At 53.0% G+C, this 19,379-nt stretch overlaps 1 protein-coding gene across 2 annotated transcripts in view; it reads left to right on the top strand.

Annotated features, from left to right (window-relative positions):
* The first annotated feature begins 1,351 nt into the window (after positions 1 to 1,351).
* Positions 1,352 to 19,379, top strand: part of CPNE5 (copine 5) — a 102,485-nt gene continuing 84,457 nt past the window's right edge. For both annotated transcript variants that reach the window (XM_061146575.1, XM_061146574.1), the window contains exons 1-3: positions 1,352 to 1,745; positions 16,947 to 16,987; positions 18,750 to 18,796. In XM_061146575.1, coding sequence (XP_061002558.1) covers positions 1,651 to 1,745; positions 16,947 to 16,987; positions 18,750 to 18,796 — 183 coding nt within the window. In that variant the 5' untranslated portion in view covers positions 1,352 to 1,650. The remainder of the gene's footprint in view (positions 1,746 to 16,946; positions 16,988 to 18,749; positions 18,797 to 19,379) is intronic.

Genomic DNA, 19,379 nt, shown 5'->3' with positions numbered 1-19,379 from the left:
GGCGGAGAGGCGCGTCCGCTCCAAATGCCGGGGCCATGGGGAAGAGGAGGTTCTAGCTCAGTAAAGCTGAGATTCAGGCTGAGGAGGGGCCGCGGGAGATTTCCTAGGTTAGAGTCTCTCTGAGAAGCGTTGGAGAGACGCCACAGCGCTGCAAACCCAGGCCCACCCAGGAGGGCTAAACCGGGGCAGAGTGGAGCCGCAAGGGGCCAGGCTGGGAGCGGGGCCTCCAGAGAGAGGTCTCAACTCTCTCCTCGCTCCCCTGACTGCGATCAGAGCCCGGCACACAGCAGGCGCCTACCTGATGCAGGTTGCAGAGAAGCCCTGGGAGCTCGGGCCGCCCTCTGCCTGCTTGGAGGAAGCTTCTAGACCCGGGGGCTGGCTAAGCCGTGTGGTCACGACGGGCCGGGGGTGGGGAGGGCGCTGTCGCGTGGCTTAGGTGGCCGACTCCGCGTGGCCAGGCCCGGCGGGGGCAGAGGCGGATGGGGGAGCGCCCGGGTACCCACGCTGCCTAGGCCTAGGGACCCTCACTGAGGCGGCCCCTCCGGGCACTGGGGTCGGCCCCACACGCTTCCCCAGGGGATGTAAAATCTGTTTCTGGACTGAGACCCGCCCCCTCCCCCGCGTTGGGGCGCACCCTCAGCAGAGACCCCCCCCCAAACCTCTGGGGGAGATGCTGTCTATGGGCATAGGCCCCTCCCCACCCCCGCTCCGCAGAGACCCTTCCCAAACAGATGTTCCTAGGTTCAGACACCCCTCTGGCTCCCCGGATACCGAGACCCTCCGGGAGGTGGGGAGTGGAGCGCGGGCGCAGACGAAGACGCGCACGGCCGAGACAATCTCTAGCCGTCACCCCCCAGGCTCCCAGCATCTGGAACCGCGTCCCCACGCCCGCCACACGCACACACACACAGATTCACACGCTCGCACACACACACTCGCGCGCAGACCCCGCCCGCGGCCCCGCCCCGGCCCCTGCGGGCGCCCCCTCCGGCGCTCGCGGACCCCGTAAGCGGCCCGCCCCGGGTGGCGGGAGGCGGCGGCTTCGGGCAGATTTGATTTTCCCGCAGCCCGGGCGCCCCGGAGCCAGAGCCCGAGCCGAGGAGGTGGCGCTCGGAGCCGCGTCCCCAGCCTCGCCGCCGCCCGCGCGGAGACCCAGCGAGTGGCGCCGCAGCCCGGGCGCTCCGGGCTCGCTCCGCGCTGCCTGAGTCCCGCCGCCCCCGCAGCCCGAGCTCCACTCGACCCCCCACACCCCCTCTCCCTCTCCTGCACCCCTTCTGCCCCCACCCCGAGCTCCCCGCCCCTTTCCCGGTGCTCTCTCCACCACTCCGCGCGTCCCTCCCGGCGCCCTCGCCTCGCGCCCCTCCGCCTCTCTCCGCTGCGCCCCAGCTCCCTGAGCGCTTTGCCCCTCAACACTGGGTCCCCAGCCTCCTCGCGGCGTCACCCGCACCCCCTCCTCTCTCCTCGGCCCCCGCTCCCTCCGCCCCCTTCCCTCTCTCACTTCCCACGCCCCCTCTTCGCTCTCCTCTCCCCTCCCTTTGCCGCCCAGCCCCGGCTCCGGAGTTGGGGGGAGAGCCCAGGGTTTCCGTTGCTCCGGAGGAGGCGTGAATCGCGCAGGGATTGACTAATTTGGGGTGGGGGGCGCGGTGGGCTATGGAACAGCCCGAGGACATGGCGTCGCTGAGCGAGTTCGACTCCTTAGCGGGCAGCATCCCGGCCACCAAGGTGGAGATCACCGTGTCCTGCAGGTGAGCCGCCCACTGTCCGGGTCCCCCTGCCCCGCCCCTGGAGCCGGAGCCCCGTCTACCTCCGTGCGCCCCCTTCCAGAGCGTGCTCGTCTCCAGGACGCCCCTCTGCCTGTCGGGCGAGAGCCCCTGCCCAGCCACGGGTGGCGAAGGCGGAATGGGAAGCCAGGCTCGGGGTCTTATCCGGGAAAGTTTGCACTCCGGGCTGATGTTGCGAGGAGATAAGAAGACACGGGGGTAGGGATCCGGGAGCCCGAGGGGGGAGAGGGAGGTAGTGAACGAACACAGCAGGGTCTTCACGCCGTCTATTTCTGATCGTCCCCTCCCCAAGTGGGGAAGAGAGGATTTGCCTCATCCCTCCCAGGCGTGCCCAGCCGCTGCCTTCTGCGCCCTCCTTCCCTGTCTTCTCCCCGCTCCTTTGTCCCAACACACCCACCCTCTCCTCCCTCCTTTCCTCCCCCCCACCCCCGCCCCCGCTTCTAGACCCCAGGATCCTAAAGCCTTTCTTCACCTCCAACAGCAAAACCGACTCTTGGGAAAGGATCAGATTGGCTCACTCATGCTGAGCTGTGGATGACTGATAACAACTCGAAGTGGCACCATTAAAAAAACAATAACTGGGGTACAAAATCTTAAGCCAAAGGACTAGGACACTGAGTGTGGAAGTTTAGAGTCCAGCAGGGGAGGGAGAGGAGAGTTTTTGTGGGCTCCCACCCCTAAATCCTCAGCCAGGTCACACAGGCTTTGGGAGTCACCTGGGGTGGGGGCCATCGGAGCTGGGTCTCCCCCAGGTTCTTCCATTTGAGAGGAAGGCTGCCCCAAGCAGTGAGGGCACAGGTGGGCTAGGGGGGATTCTCCCCTAGTGCAGTCACCCTGAGACTGGCCTAGGGTCACTGCCTTGCGGGGGCTGTGAGGAGCACTGTGGTCGGTGCAGACCCCACCTCTGCAGGAGATGCCATTCCCCTGCCCAGAGTGACCAACAGCATCTTTGGGGTCCCGGGTGTGCACTTGTCCCAAATTGCCTGCCCCATCCTCTTCCAGGCCTCTCTTTGGTCGGATGTTTCACCCATTTTTGTGGCACCCCCCCCCCAACCCTGTATTCCCAAGTTGTGGCCCTGGGGAGGTGTATGTAGATGAACCAGAGGAGCTGGGCTGGGGTGTGAAAGAGGAAGGATTCGGGGAACAGGAATGGGGGTTAGGGGAGTAGGAGTGAGAGCTGATGCGGTGGAACATTGCTGTCCCCTAGTGTTAAGGCCCTTCTGGGGGCTCCTGTGATAACTCGCACCTTTCTGCCCCATGGTCCCACACAGTTTTGTCAGAATCATCTCCCAAGACCATTTGCATCTTGTCATTACTCTGCTGGAGACTCCTGATGGCCTGTTACTTGGGTCTCAGCTCCTCAGCCGTCCACAGCTGCCCCAGCCCACCCTCGCCTCCCCTGTGGGCACATGGCCTGACACTCCTTCCCAGCTCAGCCTTCAATCATGCCTTTGTCAGAGCTGTCTCAGGGTCCTTTTCACCCCAGAACCTCTGAATGGCACCTTCTCCATCAGATCTCACGCGGTTTTCATCTCTGCCAGTTTATGTCCCCGCCCCCCATCCTGAAAAGCATGGCCTCATGCTCCCCACTTCCAGCCATCCTTCTCACCCATGGGACACCCAACTCAAATCACTGCCTCAGGCGTCCACTGAGTCCTGAGCACTCAGCCTGGGCCAGGGGGTCTCTCATATACTAAGCCCAAAACCTCTGAAGACATCTCAGGTGTATAGACTTCATTCCTCTTCCCCTAAAGTAACTGTTTTTTTTTTCTTTCTTTCTCTCTCTTTTTTCTTTGTGGAAGTGGGAGTCCCCACTCTGACTCTGATTCATGAACCATCTCCTTCCAGGGCAGGGAGAGGAGGCAGAGGGCAGAGGGCACCGTGGCTTTGGATGAGACACCTTAAGATGGAATCTCCTCCACCACCTGGGGCAAACTTTTAGCCTCGATTTCTCCCATTTGTCAAGTGCAAACCACCTGCAGCCCTAAGAGGTTCCATATTCTTTGAGAAACCTTACTTGCCAAGGTAGTCACATGCTTGGAAGCACGGCTGGCACGTAGCAGATCCTCAATAAATCCTGTTGGAAGAATTAACTTACAGGAGTAGAGGATCATGAAGGATCCAGCATGCTGCTTTCCATTTGCTTCACATACAGTAGGTGCTCATTAAATAGCTACAATGATTACTGTAAGGCAGTAGCACTTGGCCCCTCCTGTTTACTCTCTGAAAGTCGAGGTATCCAAAGACTCAAACCTTTGGCCTAGGTGGTACCCAGGGATGCAGTTGAGTTCCTGGGGGATGTGGTTCTGGGATCAACCCTGATGCTTATTCCTTTTCATAGGATATCAGGCTGGGGAGGGCATGACCCAGGACCTGCTCTGCCACCCTCCCCGAAGCCAGAGGGTGGGGAAAATGGGGTTCTGGTAGGAAGGGGTGAAGGGAGGAATCACCTGGAACAGAGAGGAGGCAAGAGCACAATGTGGGTGGGCTTGAAATCGTCAATCCATCTCTTTGCCTCAACCAAGTCCAACTATCCAGTTTCTAGAACAGATTGAGAGAGGGAGAGAGAAGAAAGGAAAAGGAGGAGGAGGGGGAGGAGGGAGAGCTGCACCGAATGGCTTTCTCCAGCATATTCTATATCCCATGGCCACCAATTACTGGAAGTCCTGGCCTCTCCCGTTGCATTCCATGGTCAGCGTTGACTGAGCCCCAGGGGAGGAGGAGGTTATGGGATGCCCCTGCCCTGAGCATCTAGGTGACAGCTGCTGTGGGCAGGGAATAGTAGGGCAGGCAAAGGTGTTGATGGACTGAGTTCCAGAGGGCTTCAGAGCAGGCATCTCAGGATGAGGGGGCCAGTGTTTCAACGGAACTGGAAACTGTCCTGGGAGCTGGTTCCCTTCCCTCTCTGCTTCTTAGGAAGGCCCCTGCCACCCCTGCAGCCCTCGGAGGTCTCTGCTGTTGCCTGAGGGAGGAACTGACCCTGCACCATGCCTATCCTAGGACACTGCTAGCTGAGCCGCGCTGCTTGGCACGGGGACACGTGTAAGCCCCAGCCCAGGACCACAGTGGATGCCCACCCAAGCCTCTGCTGCAGGCAGATGACACTGTGGGGTGGACATGTTTCGGCCCCTGATTCTTCGTGTTGGTACTTCCTGGGCTAATCTATAGTCTGTGTATGTGTGTTTTTGTTAGTCACTCAGTCTTGTCCAACTGTTTGTGACCCCATGGACTGTAGCCCACCAGGCCCCTCTGTCCGTGGAATTCTCCAGGCAGGAATACTGGAGTGGGTTGCCATTCTCTTCTCCAGGGCATCTTTCCTACCCAGGGATTGAACCCAGTTCTGCATTGCAGGCAGGTTCTTTACTGTCTACTCCCAAATAACTGTTTTGACTGATTTTGGAAATGGTGTTGTTTAGTTGTTCATTCACATCGACCGTTTGTGACCCCATGGACTGCAGCGTGGTCCCAAGGCTTCCCTGTCCATCACCATCTCTCGGAGCTTGCTCAAACTCATGTCCACTAAGTCAGTGATGCCATCTAACCATTTCATCCTCTGTCACTCCCTTCTCCTTCTTTGGTAAACTCAGGGTCAAAGATTTTAAAGCCTCTTTTTATCTGGCTTAGTGCTTAAGACCATGAGTCTGTGGGGTCTGTCTGCCTGGGTTCAATCCCTGTGATCCTGGGTAAAGTACTTAATTTGGGCCATGGTTTCCTCATCTGTAAAGGAAGTGTAATAATCCTTATCACAGTAGAAGGATTCAATGGATTAATCCAGGAATAGTAATTTATGTGCCTGTTATTTGACACCTGAAAATAAATAAAAATCTGTCTCTATAGCTGGTTTGTGTGGGTCTTGGAGATCTGATCCATCTAGGAAGTTCTATTTCCCCCACTCCCAGCTTTATTGACATATATTTGACAAACGGTGTGCATTTAGAGACTCTGAGGAGTTGTTTTGGGAATAATGGTTTGTGAAACCGGATTCCAGCAGACATCGTAGAAAGTGTGAGCCAGGAGCTTCTCCCTCCTCTGATGGTCTGTTTCAGACCTTCCCTGACTTTAGCAGTCTCCCTGCAGACCCAATCAAAACTTACCTGTCAAAAACAACATAAAAACCTCATCTGTCCAGTGCCCTGTTCCCAAGGCCCCCACTATTTCTCTATGCCTCGTCTGATGCAGGGATCCAGACCAGCGTGTTGGTTAGAAAGGGCAATTTGCATTTTTTATGTAACAGAAACCTGTGCACTTCCCCGGGGTCTTGCTGGCAGAAGCAATGCACAGTTCTACATGGCAGGGTTCCTGACACCAGCAGGAGAGGCAAAGAGGGGACAGCCTAGAGGCGGCTGGTGGCTTAGCCCTGCTGGGGTTGCCCAAGCAGCTGCCCACGCCCCTGCAGCAGACGTGGGGCTGGTGGGCAGCTGTTGCCTCTGCCCCAGAGATGTTGTTTTCTGCTGTCTGTTCAGGTTGGCATTTTGCTCCCCTAGGGCTAGAGAGGCAGCCTAGCTCCAGAGCGGTGCCCTCAGCCTCTCAGAAGGGGTGTAAATGGGCTCAGAACGCTGTCTTCTGACAGGCAGGGTGAGGGTGGTTTTGGGGAAGGAGGGGGCCTGGGGGCAGTGTGGGAGCTGTCAGAGCCAGTGCTGGGGAAGAGATGTAACCAGCCACTGAATATGTCAAGATACCATTTAGAGGAGCCAGGGGAATAATAACGGTGGGATTTATTGAGTGCTTACTACATGCTAGGCACTTAACATCTGTATTAAGCTGAACCACATGCAGTTGCCTAGACTCAACTGTTTTTAACCTACCCAAATAGCAATTTGGTCCAAACTCAGATGATTTTTATTAGTTTTCAATTGCTGCGTAACAAATCACCACAATCCTAGGGCTTAAAACAACGGCCGTTTATTATCTTACCGTTTCTGTAGGGTCAGCAGCTCAGATACAGCACAGCTGGCTTCTCTGCTCTGGGTCTCTCCAGGCTGAAATCGAGGTGTGTGCAGGGGCTATGATCTCATCTGAGACTTGGGGTCCAAGCCAAGCTCTTTTAAGTTGTTGGCAGAGTTTAATTCCTTGCAGCTATAAGATGAAAGTCCTGTGTACATTTTGGTTATCGGACTGGGGCTCTTAGCTCCTACAGGCCACACTCGGATCCTAGCCATGTGGGCCTCTCATAGCATGGCAGCCTGCTTCTTCAAAACCAGTGGGATAAATCTCTCCAGAGTCTGTGACTTAATGTAAAGTAACAGGAGTGAGTATCCTATCATATTCCCACTCACACTCAAGGGGAAGGGATTGTGCAGGCTTTTATAGCAGGCGTGGGAATCTTGGGGACCATCTTGAATTTCTACCTACCACAATGACTGCATCTTTTTTAACCTTACAACCATCCTGTGAACTGGATAATAGTATTTTCCCTTTTCGCTGATTAGGAGATCAGGGCTCAGGTTCAGGAACCAGCCCAAGGCTGTGCGGTTAGTGTGTTTTAGAAAAAGGGATCCAAATCCAGTTTCCTCAGACTTCAAAACCTTGAGAGCTTCTTCACGTTGAGGATTAGGGTGTCCAATGATGAGGATTGCAGTAGGGCCCGGGTTCCAACCATTGTAGATGCAACCAAGAAGTAGGTACTCTATCTCCAGAGATGAAAGAGGCGTTCTTGCTCAGTGATGCCTTTGATTCTAAGAGGCAAACCCAGAGGAATCTCTAGGGAGCAGAGGCCAGAGAGAGTCACAGAATGGCAGCTGGCTTTCCACGGCATCCAGACTATAAAGTAGCAACTTATCATCTGTCCTCTCCCAGCCCCCTGTTCTCTCTGCTTAGACTTAAGGCCATCTCTAGAGATGACCTACCACTGGGGAGAAAGAGTGGAGAGGAGGTGAGGGGAATAGGTGGAACAAGCTTTGGGGCACAGAGGAATCAGGTTTAGTTAGGAATGCTTTGGCTATAAGTAACAGGAATTCTGATAGTGGATCAAACCCAAAATACCTTTATTTTTCTCAAATCACAAGGAATCTGTAGGAAGGTCTTCTCAGTTCTGGTTTGTCTGCTCACTTTGCCTAAGCACCCAACTGCCCTTCTATCTTGTCATCATCCAAAAGGTGGACCTTGTTGTTACGGAATAATTGCCTCTGTTCTAGGCATCACAACAGCATCCAAAGACAGGAAGCAAGACATAGGGCCAAAGACCTCTCTTTGAAAAGTTCTTTTTTAATCTAGAAAGCACAATCCTTCTCAAAAATGTCTCAGCAGACTTTCCCTTCTATCTCAGTGGCCAGAGCCAGGTTTCATGTCCACCCCTAGACCAGTATATTAGTCAGTTTGGGCTGGCGTAACAAAATACCATAGACTGGGTGGCTTAAACAAGAGAAATTTGTTTCTCACAGTTTTCAAGGATAGAAGTCCAAGATCAGGTTGTCACATTCTGGTGAGGACTCTCTTCCTGGCTTCAGATGGCCACCTTCTCATTGTTCTCACATGGCAGAAAGAGAAAGTGAGAGCTAGAGCAAGCTCTTCTTATAAGGGCACTAATCCCATCATGAAGGACCCACCCTCATGACCTCAAACGACACCAATTACCTCCTAAGACCTCGTCTCAAATACCAGCACATTGAGGGGTGGTGTTTCAGTGTATACCTTTTTGGGGTTACACAATCAGTCAACAGCAACAAGGGACAGGAGCCTACCTTCTCTGACTTCAGGGCAGCTGCATCAGATACCTGAACCTGTGTGGATTCTGTTAGGAAGGAAGTGAGGAATATTTGTAGATTGGACAGCCGTGGCCTCTGCAACAAGGAGGAGGCTTTCCAAGTGACCCATAGGTTCCCTGAGATCCTTGAGGCTAAAAGGGGCCTAGAGTTTGGGGTCCTCAGATTTTCCTGTGTTTAGTAGACAACCAGTGTTAAGTGACTGGGGACTGATTTTCCAAGCATAGCTTGGCTGGACTCTTGACAACGTCTTTTTCTGCCAGTTTCCTGGTCAAGACAAAAAGACTTTAGGGTGATTCCAAAATATTGCAAGGTGCCTCTGTCCCCTAATATCTCCTCTGTCTCCCCACAGTCCCCTCTGCTGGCCTTGCATAGTGCCTGAAGCTCCCAATAGGAGAAATTTTAAGACTTGATGAATGGGATAGGAGGGGGCATAAGGAAGTACTGCCTACATTTCTATTGTAAGCTACTGGCTTCACAACTTCACAGGACAGGTATGTGACTGCATGCACTGATGAGGAAACTGAGGTTAAGTAAGTAGCTTGTTCAGGGTCACAGAATTACCATGTGGCAGTGTGGAGATTCTAGTTTGAATGGATCTGAGGCAGAGCTCAGGCTCTTTTCCTCGGTCACGCAGCTTAGGAGGGACAATTATTACAATAATTAATAATAACAAAAATGCAAATAGCTCCAGGAAGGAGAGCTCTCTAAGCCATGTGAAAATTGCTTTTTAGACCTTGGCGAGGTTGCTTGGCACGGAGACAGTGCACGGGCGTGTGGAACAGGATCTGAAAGGGGAGATGGGCGAGTGCCAGGGGCTGGGTGCCAAGGTCCCTCTCCTCCCCAGCTCCCTCCTTGCCTTTCCTGAGATTACTTCTGCCTGTTAGGACAGGGAGCAGAGCAGGGAGAGATGGAAAGCCCTCCACTTCTCTTCAGCTGTTCCTTTGCGAGCAGCCCTGATGAAGCTAGGGGACGGGAAATCGGGGAGTGAGGCTGTGAGGGTCACTGCTGGCTGGGGTGGGGATTTGAGAGACCCTGGGTTTTGGTAACACAGGCACCCCCGCCTCCCCATAGCACCTCTGAAGGGGCTCCAGCTTCAGAGTTCAATCTCAGTGCTCCAGCTAAGCTGGGGGACACTGGCACACCTCAGCCCCAGCTATCTTCCCTATAAAAGGAGACAATGTCTGCCTCCCTGCATTGCTACGTAGAGTGAATAGGGTGTCACAGGTTAAGTACCCAACAAAGGATTTGGTGCAGATTATATCCATGACTGGGCTTCCCTGGTAGCTCAACTGGTAAAGAATCTGCCTGCAATGCAGGAGACCCCGGTTTGGTACCTGGATCAGAAAGATCCCCTGGAGAAGGGATAGGCTACCCACTCCAGTATTCTTGGTCTTTCCTGGTGGCTCAGATGGGAAAGAAGCTGCCTGCAATGCGGGCGACTTGGGTTCGATCTCTGGGTTGGGAAGGCCCCCTGGAGGAGGGCATGGCCACTCCAGTATTCTTGTCTGGAGAATCCCCATAGACAGAGGAGCCTAGTGGGCTACAGTTCATGGGGTCGCAGAGTCAGATACAACTGAGAGACTAAGCACACACACATATCCATGGGTAACGTGGCCCTCTCGCACCGGCTGCCTACTGGGGGTTGACCAGATGTTTGGTGTTGAATTGTTCAATAGAGAAATAGGGTGCTTCTAGCAGGCCTCTCCAGCTCTGGGGTCTCTCCAGCCTCTTTAGGATTCCTGTTTCTCCCTGATAGTGACTCACTTGCCCCAGTCTGCTCTCCTCCGTGAAGGAGATGGGCAGTGATGGGCCGAGGACATGCAGGTGCTCACGGTCCTGATCAAGCCCAGCATTTAGGGAACAGAGAGGGGAGAACACAGGGAATCCCTACAAGACACCTTATCCTCCATAGGGCTTTTGTGAGCACTTATTGTATGCCTGTGTATTAAACAGCACAGACATCACTTTGCCCACAAAGGTCCATGTGGTCAAAGGATCCAGTAGTCATGTATGGATATAAGAGTTGGACCATAAAGAAGGCTGAACACAGAAGAATTGGTGCTTTCAAATTGTGGTGTTGGAGAAGACTCTTGAGAGTCCCTTGGACTGCAAGGAGATCCAACCAGTCCATCCTAAAGGAAATCAGTCCTGGGTGTTCATTGGAAGGACTGATGCTGAAGCTGAAGCTCCAGTGCTTCAGCCACCTGATGCAAAGAGCCGACTCATTGGAAAACACCCTGATGCTGGGAAAGATTGAGGGCATGAGGAGAAGGGGATGACAGAGGACAAGATGGTTGGATGGACATGAGTTTGAGCAAACTCCGGGAGATGGTGAAGATCAGGGGAGCCTGTTGTGCTGCTGTCCATTGGGGTTGTGAAGAGTCAGACATGACTGAGTGACTGAACAACAATAACATTGTATGCCAGGCACTGAACTGCAAATTACTGTGTGCCGGACACTGTCCTGTGTTGCATATATGAACTCTATTAATTCTCAGAAAACTCATAGGAGAGACGGACTGTGATTTCTCCCACTTTACAGATGGGGATACAGAGGCACAGGCAGACTAAGTGAGGTCCTAGGTAACACAGAAAGAGCTGGGTTCTGGACCCAGGATTGAAGATGCAAGTTATGTGCTCATCACCACCAGCTTTTTGCCAGAGATTGCAGGGATGCTTAGGGAGGCTGTTGGAAAGAAGCTAAACCATATTTCCCTGGCCTTTTGAACCTCATGAACCTCTTTGGGAATGTGATGAAAACTCTCCAAAAGAAGGATGTGTCCATACGGATCAATATGCCATATTTTGCTAATAGTTTAAAGGGATTCATGGACCTCAATTAGGGACCTACAGTCAAGAAAAGCTGAGATACATCCTCTTGGAGTGTTTCCTTCTATTCTGTATCAAGAGTTATTGCTAGTAAATCCATGGAGCATGTATGGGCTTTGTCTGCATGCATGCCTAGTCGCTCAGTTGTGTCTGACTCTTTGTGACCCTATGGACTATAGCCTGCCAGGCTCCCCTGTCCATGGGGATTCTCCAAGCAAGAATACTGGAGTGGGTTACCATTTCCTCCTCCAGTAGAGCTTCCTGATCCAGGGATCAAACCTACATCTCCTGGGTCTCTTGCATTGGCAGGCCGATTCTTTACCACTGAGGCACCTGGGAAGCCCGTAGTAGACTTTGCTTAAAGACTGAAGATGTGATAATCAGTTCTCCCAGCAATTTAGCTCAGAGGAAATGTGACCACCCCCTCAGACTGGGGCTCCCTGAGGGCAGGGCTGTGTCTCCCCTCAGACTGGGGCTCCCTGAGGGCAGGACTGTGTCTCCCCTCAGACTGGGGCTCCCTGAGACAGGACCGTGTCTCCTCTCAGACTGGGACTTTCTGAGGCGGGGCTGTGTCTCCCCTCAGACTGGGGCTCCCTGAGGGAGGGCCGTGTCTCCTCTCAGACTGGGGCTCCCTGAGGATCTGGCTCTGTATCCTCTCAGATCTGATCTGCCTGAGGCTGTGCTTCCTCTCAAATTCAGGCTGGGTGAAGCAAGACTGTTTCCCCTCCGATGGGGCTTCCTGAGGGCAGGGCTGTGTCCCCCTCTCAGATTGTAGCTTCCTGGCGGCATTGCTGTTTTTCCTCAGACTGAGACTCCCTGTGTCTCTTCCTCTTTCTGACTAGAGAGCCTCACCTTCTGTTCTGACTCTTTTAAGCCCCTCCTCAGGAAGGTGTCCCCCTCAGGCTCCGTCCTTTAGTACTTGGCGGGAATTCTCATTTTGGCTTTTCCAGTGTTTTCTGTCTTTGCTTGGGTCTTCTCCCCTCACTGCCCAGTGCATGGTCATTCTTCCTGCAACTGTTTCAGAAATTATTCTGAGGGGAGAGCAGTGAGGAAAAGAGCGTTGGCCTCGGCTCCTTGACCTTGATTTAAGGAACAAAAGAAGCCAAGCTTTAGGTTACAGCTTGGACAGCTGAAGTATTTTATGCTTTTGGGGAAAAAACACATATTTTGCCTGTTGGAAAGAAAGTCTCTGTGAGTTCTCCAATGACTGGAGAAAAGCACTTGTGGTCTGGTGTCTTTGTGTTCTTGCAGTTTGAGCCCTGCTTCATGGTAGAAGATCTGGTTTTTTTAGCCCATGGCTCCTTGCTTCCCCTGCGCCTGTAGGCAAGTCAGTCACCATGTCTGAGCCTTGGGCTCTCAGCGCATCAGCCCCATGGGAAACCGGGAGTGTATGTGATGGGATGGGCTTCCTTGGACCTCTGAGTGTAGAAGTGGCTTGTGTCGCTCCTCCTGCCCCTCCTTCGTCATCAAGTGAACCTGAGCGCGCACCAGGAGAGTGACCGCTGTGCTCAGCACCAGGCCGACGATGTCTCAACTGTCTGATGAGCCTCATCATGTCCCAGGGCGTCACAGCAGTTCTAAAGGCGGAGCTATTTATAACTCCATTTTACAGATGGGGAAACAGAGGCACAAGGAAGGCAAGTGACTTGTTCAGAGGGGGGATGTGAACCCAGCTCGTGTGACTGCAGCCCACACACTTAACCCTCAGACTCTGCAGCTAAGTGGAAGTACAGGGGCCGGCCCTGAGCGTGACCCTGTGGGGAGACAAGAGCCTCGCTCACCCGTCTGGCCATTCCTTTTGGTTTTCCTTCACCCACCCGACTTGCCAGGGCCCTACTCTGAGTCCAGTGCTGGGTTGGCCTGGAGCAGAGCTGGGGTCCCTGCCCATGTGAGAGACAGTGTGTGTGTGTGTGTGCCAAGGGACTTCAGTCGTGTCCAACTCTCAGTGGTCCTTCGGAGCGTGGGAGACAGAGGCACCCTGATTTTGCAGTCCAGGGTGTGCCGAGTATGGTCATGGGTCCTACAAGCCAGAGAATGGCACAGTACAGGCCAGAGAACGTTCCAAGGAAATAGTTGCCGGTCAGTGTCTGCCCAGGGAAGGCAGAGTTTAGAACGAATAGGAATGCTTCTGGAAGGAGGGTGAGGATAATCTCAACAGAACAGAGGGAAGCAGGTGTGCATTATCCTCAGGACCATGGCCAGGATGACCCTGAGTCTCAGTGAGAGTCCACGGTCACTGGGCAGGGAGCCACCAAAGCTAGGTGGCTGGCTTCTATTTCTTAGTCCAACTGGGTGCACTCACCAGGAGAATCCCCATCGCCCAGGCAGGCCCCATCTGCTTCTCTTGGAAGATGAAACTCCATATCTGTGTCTCTTTCTCTCACTTTCTCTTTCTTTCATGTGCTCTCTCTCTCTCTCTCTCTCTCTCTCTCTCTCTAACACACACACACACACACACACACACACACATGCCCATATCTAGGCTGGAATCCAGAGTTTCACTCTCTCTCTCACCTAGACATGACTGAACCTGAGTTCCAGAACTAAACTTGAAGGATACCTAGAAGTCAGTTGCCTTCTCTCTGAGTCTCACATTCCTGATTTATAAAGGAATTAGAAAAGGTGACCTCTGAGGTCCCTTCTAGCTTGGACATTCGAGGACTTTATGTAATTACAGAACTTCATTATAGAATTCAAAGATACCTGGTGCACTGGGAGGACCCGGGGGAATCGGGTGGAGAGGGAGGTGGGAGCAGGGATCGGGATGGGGAATACGCGTAAATCCATGGCTGATTCATATCAATGTATGACAAAACCCACTGAAATGTTGTGAAGTGATTGGCCTCCAACTAATAAAAAAAAAAAAAGAATTCAAAGATAAACCTCAGCACTTGCTTGAGAAGAGAAGTTCCCCTACTTCCCCACCCCCCAATCTTCTTTATGACTTTCCGGCTTCTCACCGTGCCTCAGTTCCACCGCTGCAGAGTCATCTTTGGACTTTAGGCATTTTGTATAATTCCAGACCAACACTCCTGCTCTGATTCTAGCACAGGGAGGAGGGGAGGGTCCACCTGGGAACAGACCAGCCCACCTCAGTGTGGATGAGCACGTATATATACAGGTGGTGTCTTCCCTGTGGCTCCTGCTGCCTGCTTTTCAGAGCCGCCTGTATGTGTCGTTTCAGCTGATGCTCACTGCAGAGGGCTGGGAGGTTTATCAGATGGTTTCCAAAGTGACCGCTGCTGGGAGCAGGTCTGGTAGAGGGGCAGTGGGGGCCAATAGAGGGGTTCTGTGCCTTTGGGGTCCCGGAGGGCTAGCAGGGTAGCTACCTTTGGGGAGAGGCCCCTGAGTGAGGAGACTGGAGCAGAGGATGGGAATCTGTCGGGAACCAGAGCTGAAATGATGGGCCTGCACAGTCTGGGCCTCCCTGGAAGCAGAGCATGCTGTGTGCTGTCACTAGGAGGCTGCTGCGTCTGTCTGTCTGTCTGTCTGTGGGTTGGTCTCGGGGTCCCACCTCAGAGTGGGGGGTGGGGCTGGCTGTGGGTCAAGGTGTCCAGACAGGATGTCTCTGCTGATGGCTTCAGTTTTGGTGACTTGGGGGAAGGTCTCCTTCTAGACCTCTCTGGCTCTACCACTGCTGGCCACGCCCTGTCCCTCCCTGGGTCTCAGTCTCCCCTTCCTCAGGGAGAAGATAATCCTGAAGGTTTATCTGTGATCTGTGATCTGATCACAGATCACAGATAAACTGATAACAGATAATCCGGCTCTGATACTGGGAGTTGGCTGGCAGGAAGCCACACAGCCCAGTGTCTGGTTTCTCCTCTCTGGGGAAAGGGTACAAGGGGCCTGTTGGGGGGAGTGGGGCATGGGAGTGGAGAAGGGGGATGACAAGAGCCCCGGACATCTGAGAGGGAGGTGGGACATGGATGAGGTGGTTGGCACGGGCAGAGCGTGACTCTAGGGCAGTGTAGGAAGGAGTCAGTAGCACCAACAGGTGGGCGGCAGCGGGGGTGGGGGGCGGCTCACAGGAAGCCCCTTCAACAAGGAAGCCCTTGTCCAAGTCAACAAGCGTCTTCAAGGAGCAGGTCTCCCGGCGGGCCCCTCTGGGGAGCTGTGTGGGACACAGAGCAATCCCCGGGGGGTGGCGGGGAGTGAGGAAACTGGGCATTGATGCCGCAACTCCTGCCCATCTTTCGCTGCCCCGGGGAGTGTCAACTCCCTGGTTATTTGCAACCCTGTCCACCTGGGAGAGCCCTTGGAAGAGAAGCAGGAGGAAACTGTGGATGTGGACGGGGACTCTGAGGGTTGAGGAGGGAGGGAAGGCCGAGCATCAGCAACCTTCAAAGCTGGTACTCGCTGCTGTACAGATGAGGAAACCGGCCCAGAGAGGTGGAGTCACTTCCCAGCCGGAGACCAGGTTTCCATCGGGCCATGTTGTTTCCTACACAAGGACAGCAGCAGGTCACTGTGCAGTGAGGGACACGGACATGCAGGCTTGCCCAATTGCCCCTGTTAGATGGGATCCTGCCTCCCTGGCACTGACCTTGCAAGACCCCCAGAGGATTGGGAGCTAATATTTGCCCAGCACTGAGCGCAGTGCCTGGGGCTCAGTGAGTGGGAGCTGTGATCGAACAGAGGCAGGGTGAGAGGGGGATCAACACCTGTCTCTCTGCCCCCAAACACTGTGTCCATTTTTTTTTTTCATTTATTTTTATTAGTTGGAGGCTAATTACTTTACAATATTGCAGTGGTTTTTGCCATACACTGACATGAATCAGCCATGGATTTACATGTGTTCCCCATCCTGAACCCCCCTCCCGCCTCCCTCCCCATCCCATTCCTCTGGGTCATCCGAGTGTACCAGCCCTGAGCACTTGTCTCATGCATCCAACCTGGACTGGCGATCTGTTTCACACTTGATAATATACATGTTTCGATGCTACATCATCTTTTTTTGTTGTTGACCATGCCACATTGCTGGCAGGAGCTTCGTTCCCCAACCAGGGACTGAACCCTGGCGATGAGAGCACCACGGAATTCCCTGTTGTGTCCATCATCTTACTGCATGACTTCAAGTCTGATTGTTAGGGCCATGTGTGCGCTCTGGCCTTGATCACCGAGGGACCCTGTTCAAATGAGTCTGCATCTCCTGGGAGGTGTCATTAATTAATCCTTAGGCACAGGGGAGATGATTGAGTCAACTGCCTCTAAGTAGAGCCCTGGGAGAATGGAACAGTGAATGGAGAAGTTTTGATGGCTTGATCTCGTTTTATTTTTTCAGAGACAGAGAAGTGGTAAAAGGAGAATTTCTAGAACAGAAATTTTAGAACATTGGGCAGGTTGGGATTTGACCCAAGAGCAAGGTGCTGTGCACGCTCTGGTACCGGGGTCCACAGGAGTGCGTGGGGGTGGGGGTGAGAGGTAGGGAGCAGCAAGCACCCTAGGAAGGCTGAGCTGAGCAACCTCATGGGCCCACCCAGCTCTAATGAGCCCTACTAAACCATGCAGGGGCAGCCTCCTGCTTCCTGTTTGCCTGAAGCCAAGCCCGAGGCTGCCTCTGGGTCTCAGTAACAGCCTGAATCCCCTGAGATCCCGGGGCTGTGCTAACTTCTGCTCTCTCCCCCTCTTTCAGGAACCTTTTGGACAAAGACATGTTCTCCAAGTCTGACCCACGTAAGTCCTGCTCTGACAGTAGTAACAGTAGCAACAATAAAAACTGCATTATGTTTGGTTTATTTTGTTCTTTTCCATGATATTTTATTATAAGATAGTGAATATACTTCCCTGTGCCCTACAGTAAGACCTTGTTATTCATCTCTTTTATATATAGTAGTAATCCCAAACTCCTGATTTATCCCTCCCCTGATTTACCTTTCCCCTTTGGTAACCATAAATTTGTTTTCTGTGTCTGTAAGTCTATTTCGGTTTTGTAAATAAATTCATGTGTATAATTTTTTAGATTCCATGTATAAATATTATCATATGATATATGTCTTTCTCTGTTTGGCTTACTTCTCTCAGTAGGACCATCTCTGTGTTGCTGCAGATGGCAAACTTTCATTCTTTTTTATGGCTGAGTCATAGTCCATTGAATATATGTACCACATCTTCTGTACCCATTCCCCGTCCATGGACATTTAGGTTGTATCCATGTCTTGGCTATTGTAAATAGTGCTATAGTACATGTACTAGGGTGCATGTATCTTTTCAAATTAGAGTTTTCTCCAGATATATTCCCAAGAATGGGATTGCAGGATCTTACATCAACTCTGTTTTTAGTTTTTTAAGAAACCTCCATACAGTTTTCCATGGCGGCTGCACCAATTTACATTCCTACCAACAGTGTGGGAAGGTTCCCTTTTCTCCACAACTTCTCCAGCACTTGGTACTTGTAGACTTCTTTGTGATGTCCATTCTGACTGGTGTGAGGTGACACCCTCACTGTAGTTTTGATTTGCATTTCTCCGATACTAAGCAATGTTGAGCGTCTTTCCCATTGGCCATCTGTATGTCTTCTGTGGAGAAATGTCTATCTAGACCTTCTGCTCAGTTTTTGATTGGGTTGCTTGTTTGTTTTGTTATTGAGCTGCACGAGCTGCCTGTATATTTTGGAAATTATGCCCTGTTGGGTCACACTGTTTGCAAGTATTTTCTCCCAGTCCATAGGTTGCCTTTTTGTTTTGTTTATGGCTTCCTTTGTGAACAATGGCATTAAGACTACTACAGTGGCCGACACGGGGGCCAGTACTGAGTGCTTACTGTGTATGAGGCACTGTTCCCGTACATCAAGGCTGTCTGACGTTTCATCAACGCTGTCTGCAGAAAGAGAATTGATAGGGCGGGAGGGTGTGAAGCCTCAACACAACCAAGCGGGTGGGGAGGACTCAGGGTGTTTGGGGCCAGAAGGTCTCAGTCCCAGGGAAACCTGTGAATTTAAGAGCCCCAAATGTCTGTGGCCTAGGGGCATGAGCACTGGTTTTGGAGCCCAGGGTTCTAGCTCTAAGCAATGCCGCTCAAGTATATGACCTCAGACAGGTCATTGGCCTCCTCTGATCCTCAGTTTCCCCATCAGGAAAGAGGGACTGATGGTAACAATAGGCCTCATGAGGCCGCCTTGGGCTCTAAAGGGACAGACAAGTCTCAGATGCTCCCTCCTGCCACATCTCTGCCGCTCAGTCCTCCTTCAGGCCCACCTGTCCACCTGCCTCACACTTCACACTTGCTCTGGCCTAGACTCGAGTGGCCCTGACCCTCCTCCCAGACCCCCATATTCTAGGCCCTCTACTCCAAGCTGACCTCGCCCCCAGCCAGACCCAACAAGGCTAACCAAGACAGTGTCCTGAGATGCTTGACCCCCCAGAGCCCTCCCCGCCTGGGGCGCACATCTTCCTCTTGGCCTGGAGCGTTAACCCTCTTTTCTCTCCTCTCCTCACAGTATGTGTCATGTATACTCAAGGGATGGAGAACAAGCAGTGGCGGGAGGTAGGTACAGCCCCTTTCCCACCCTGGAAACGCCAGCCTGTCCCTGATGGTCTGTCTGTCTGTTCATCTAACTCCGGAGTCCTCCCACCTGATGACTGATTACCAACTCCAGCGTCTCAGCTCCCGAGGATAGTAAGGCATGCAGAGTCTTATCCCTGCTGATGCAAGCAGAGACTGAAGGGGGTGAGAAAGTTCCTGTCCTCAGGGAGCCCCGGTCTGAGCAGGGAGACAAGGAGTTCTGGCCCACCAGGGTCGTGGCCTGAGGCGTGGGTACGGTATCTAGCACCATTTGGCTGCCACAATGACTTTCCTGTGGTTTTTGACTAACATGAGTGAGCGTGGCTTTAGTTAGGTGACTCCCCTCTGCTTTGAATCAACTCCCAACTCCTTAGTCTGGCTTCCAAGCTCTGCCATAACCCAGGATGACCACGTTTCCAGCCTTGTTTCAATTACATTGTCCCACCAGAGTCCATATGTCTTCTGTCCCTGGTGACAGGGGGTCTAAGGAGAGGGCAGACTTGAAGGACTTACTGTCAAGAGTCACAGAGACTTTTAGTGGGTGGGGGCTAGATACCTTTAGTCT

This window comes from Dama dama, chromosome 7 (genome assembly GCF_033118175.1).
Source record: "Dama dama isolate Ldn47 chromosome 7, ASM3311817v1, whole genome shotgun sequence".
Lineage (NCBI taxonomy): Eukaryota > Metazoa > Chordata > Mammalia > Artiodactyla > Cervidae > Dama > Dama dama.
Note: the sequence above shows the minus strand (reverse complement) of the source record. Positions and strands in the feature narration are given on the sequence as shown.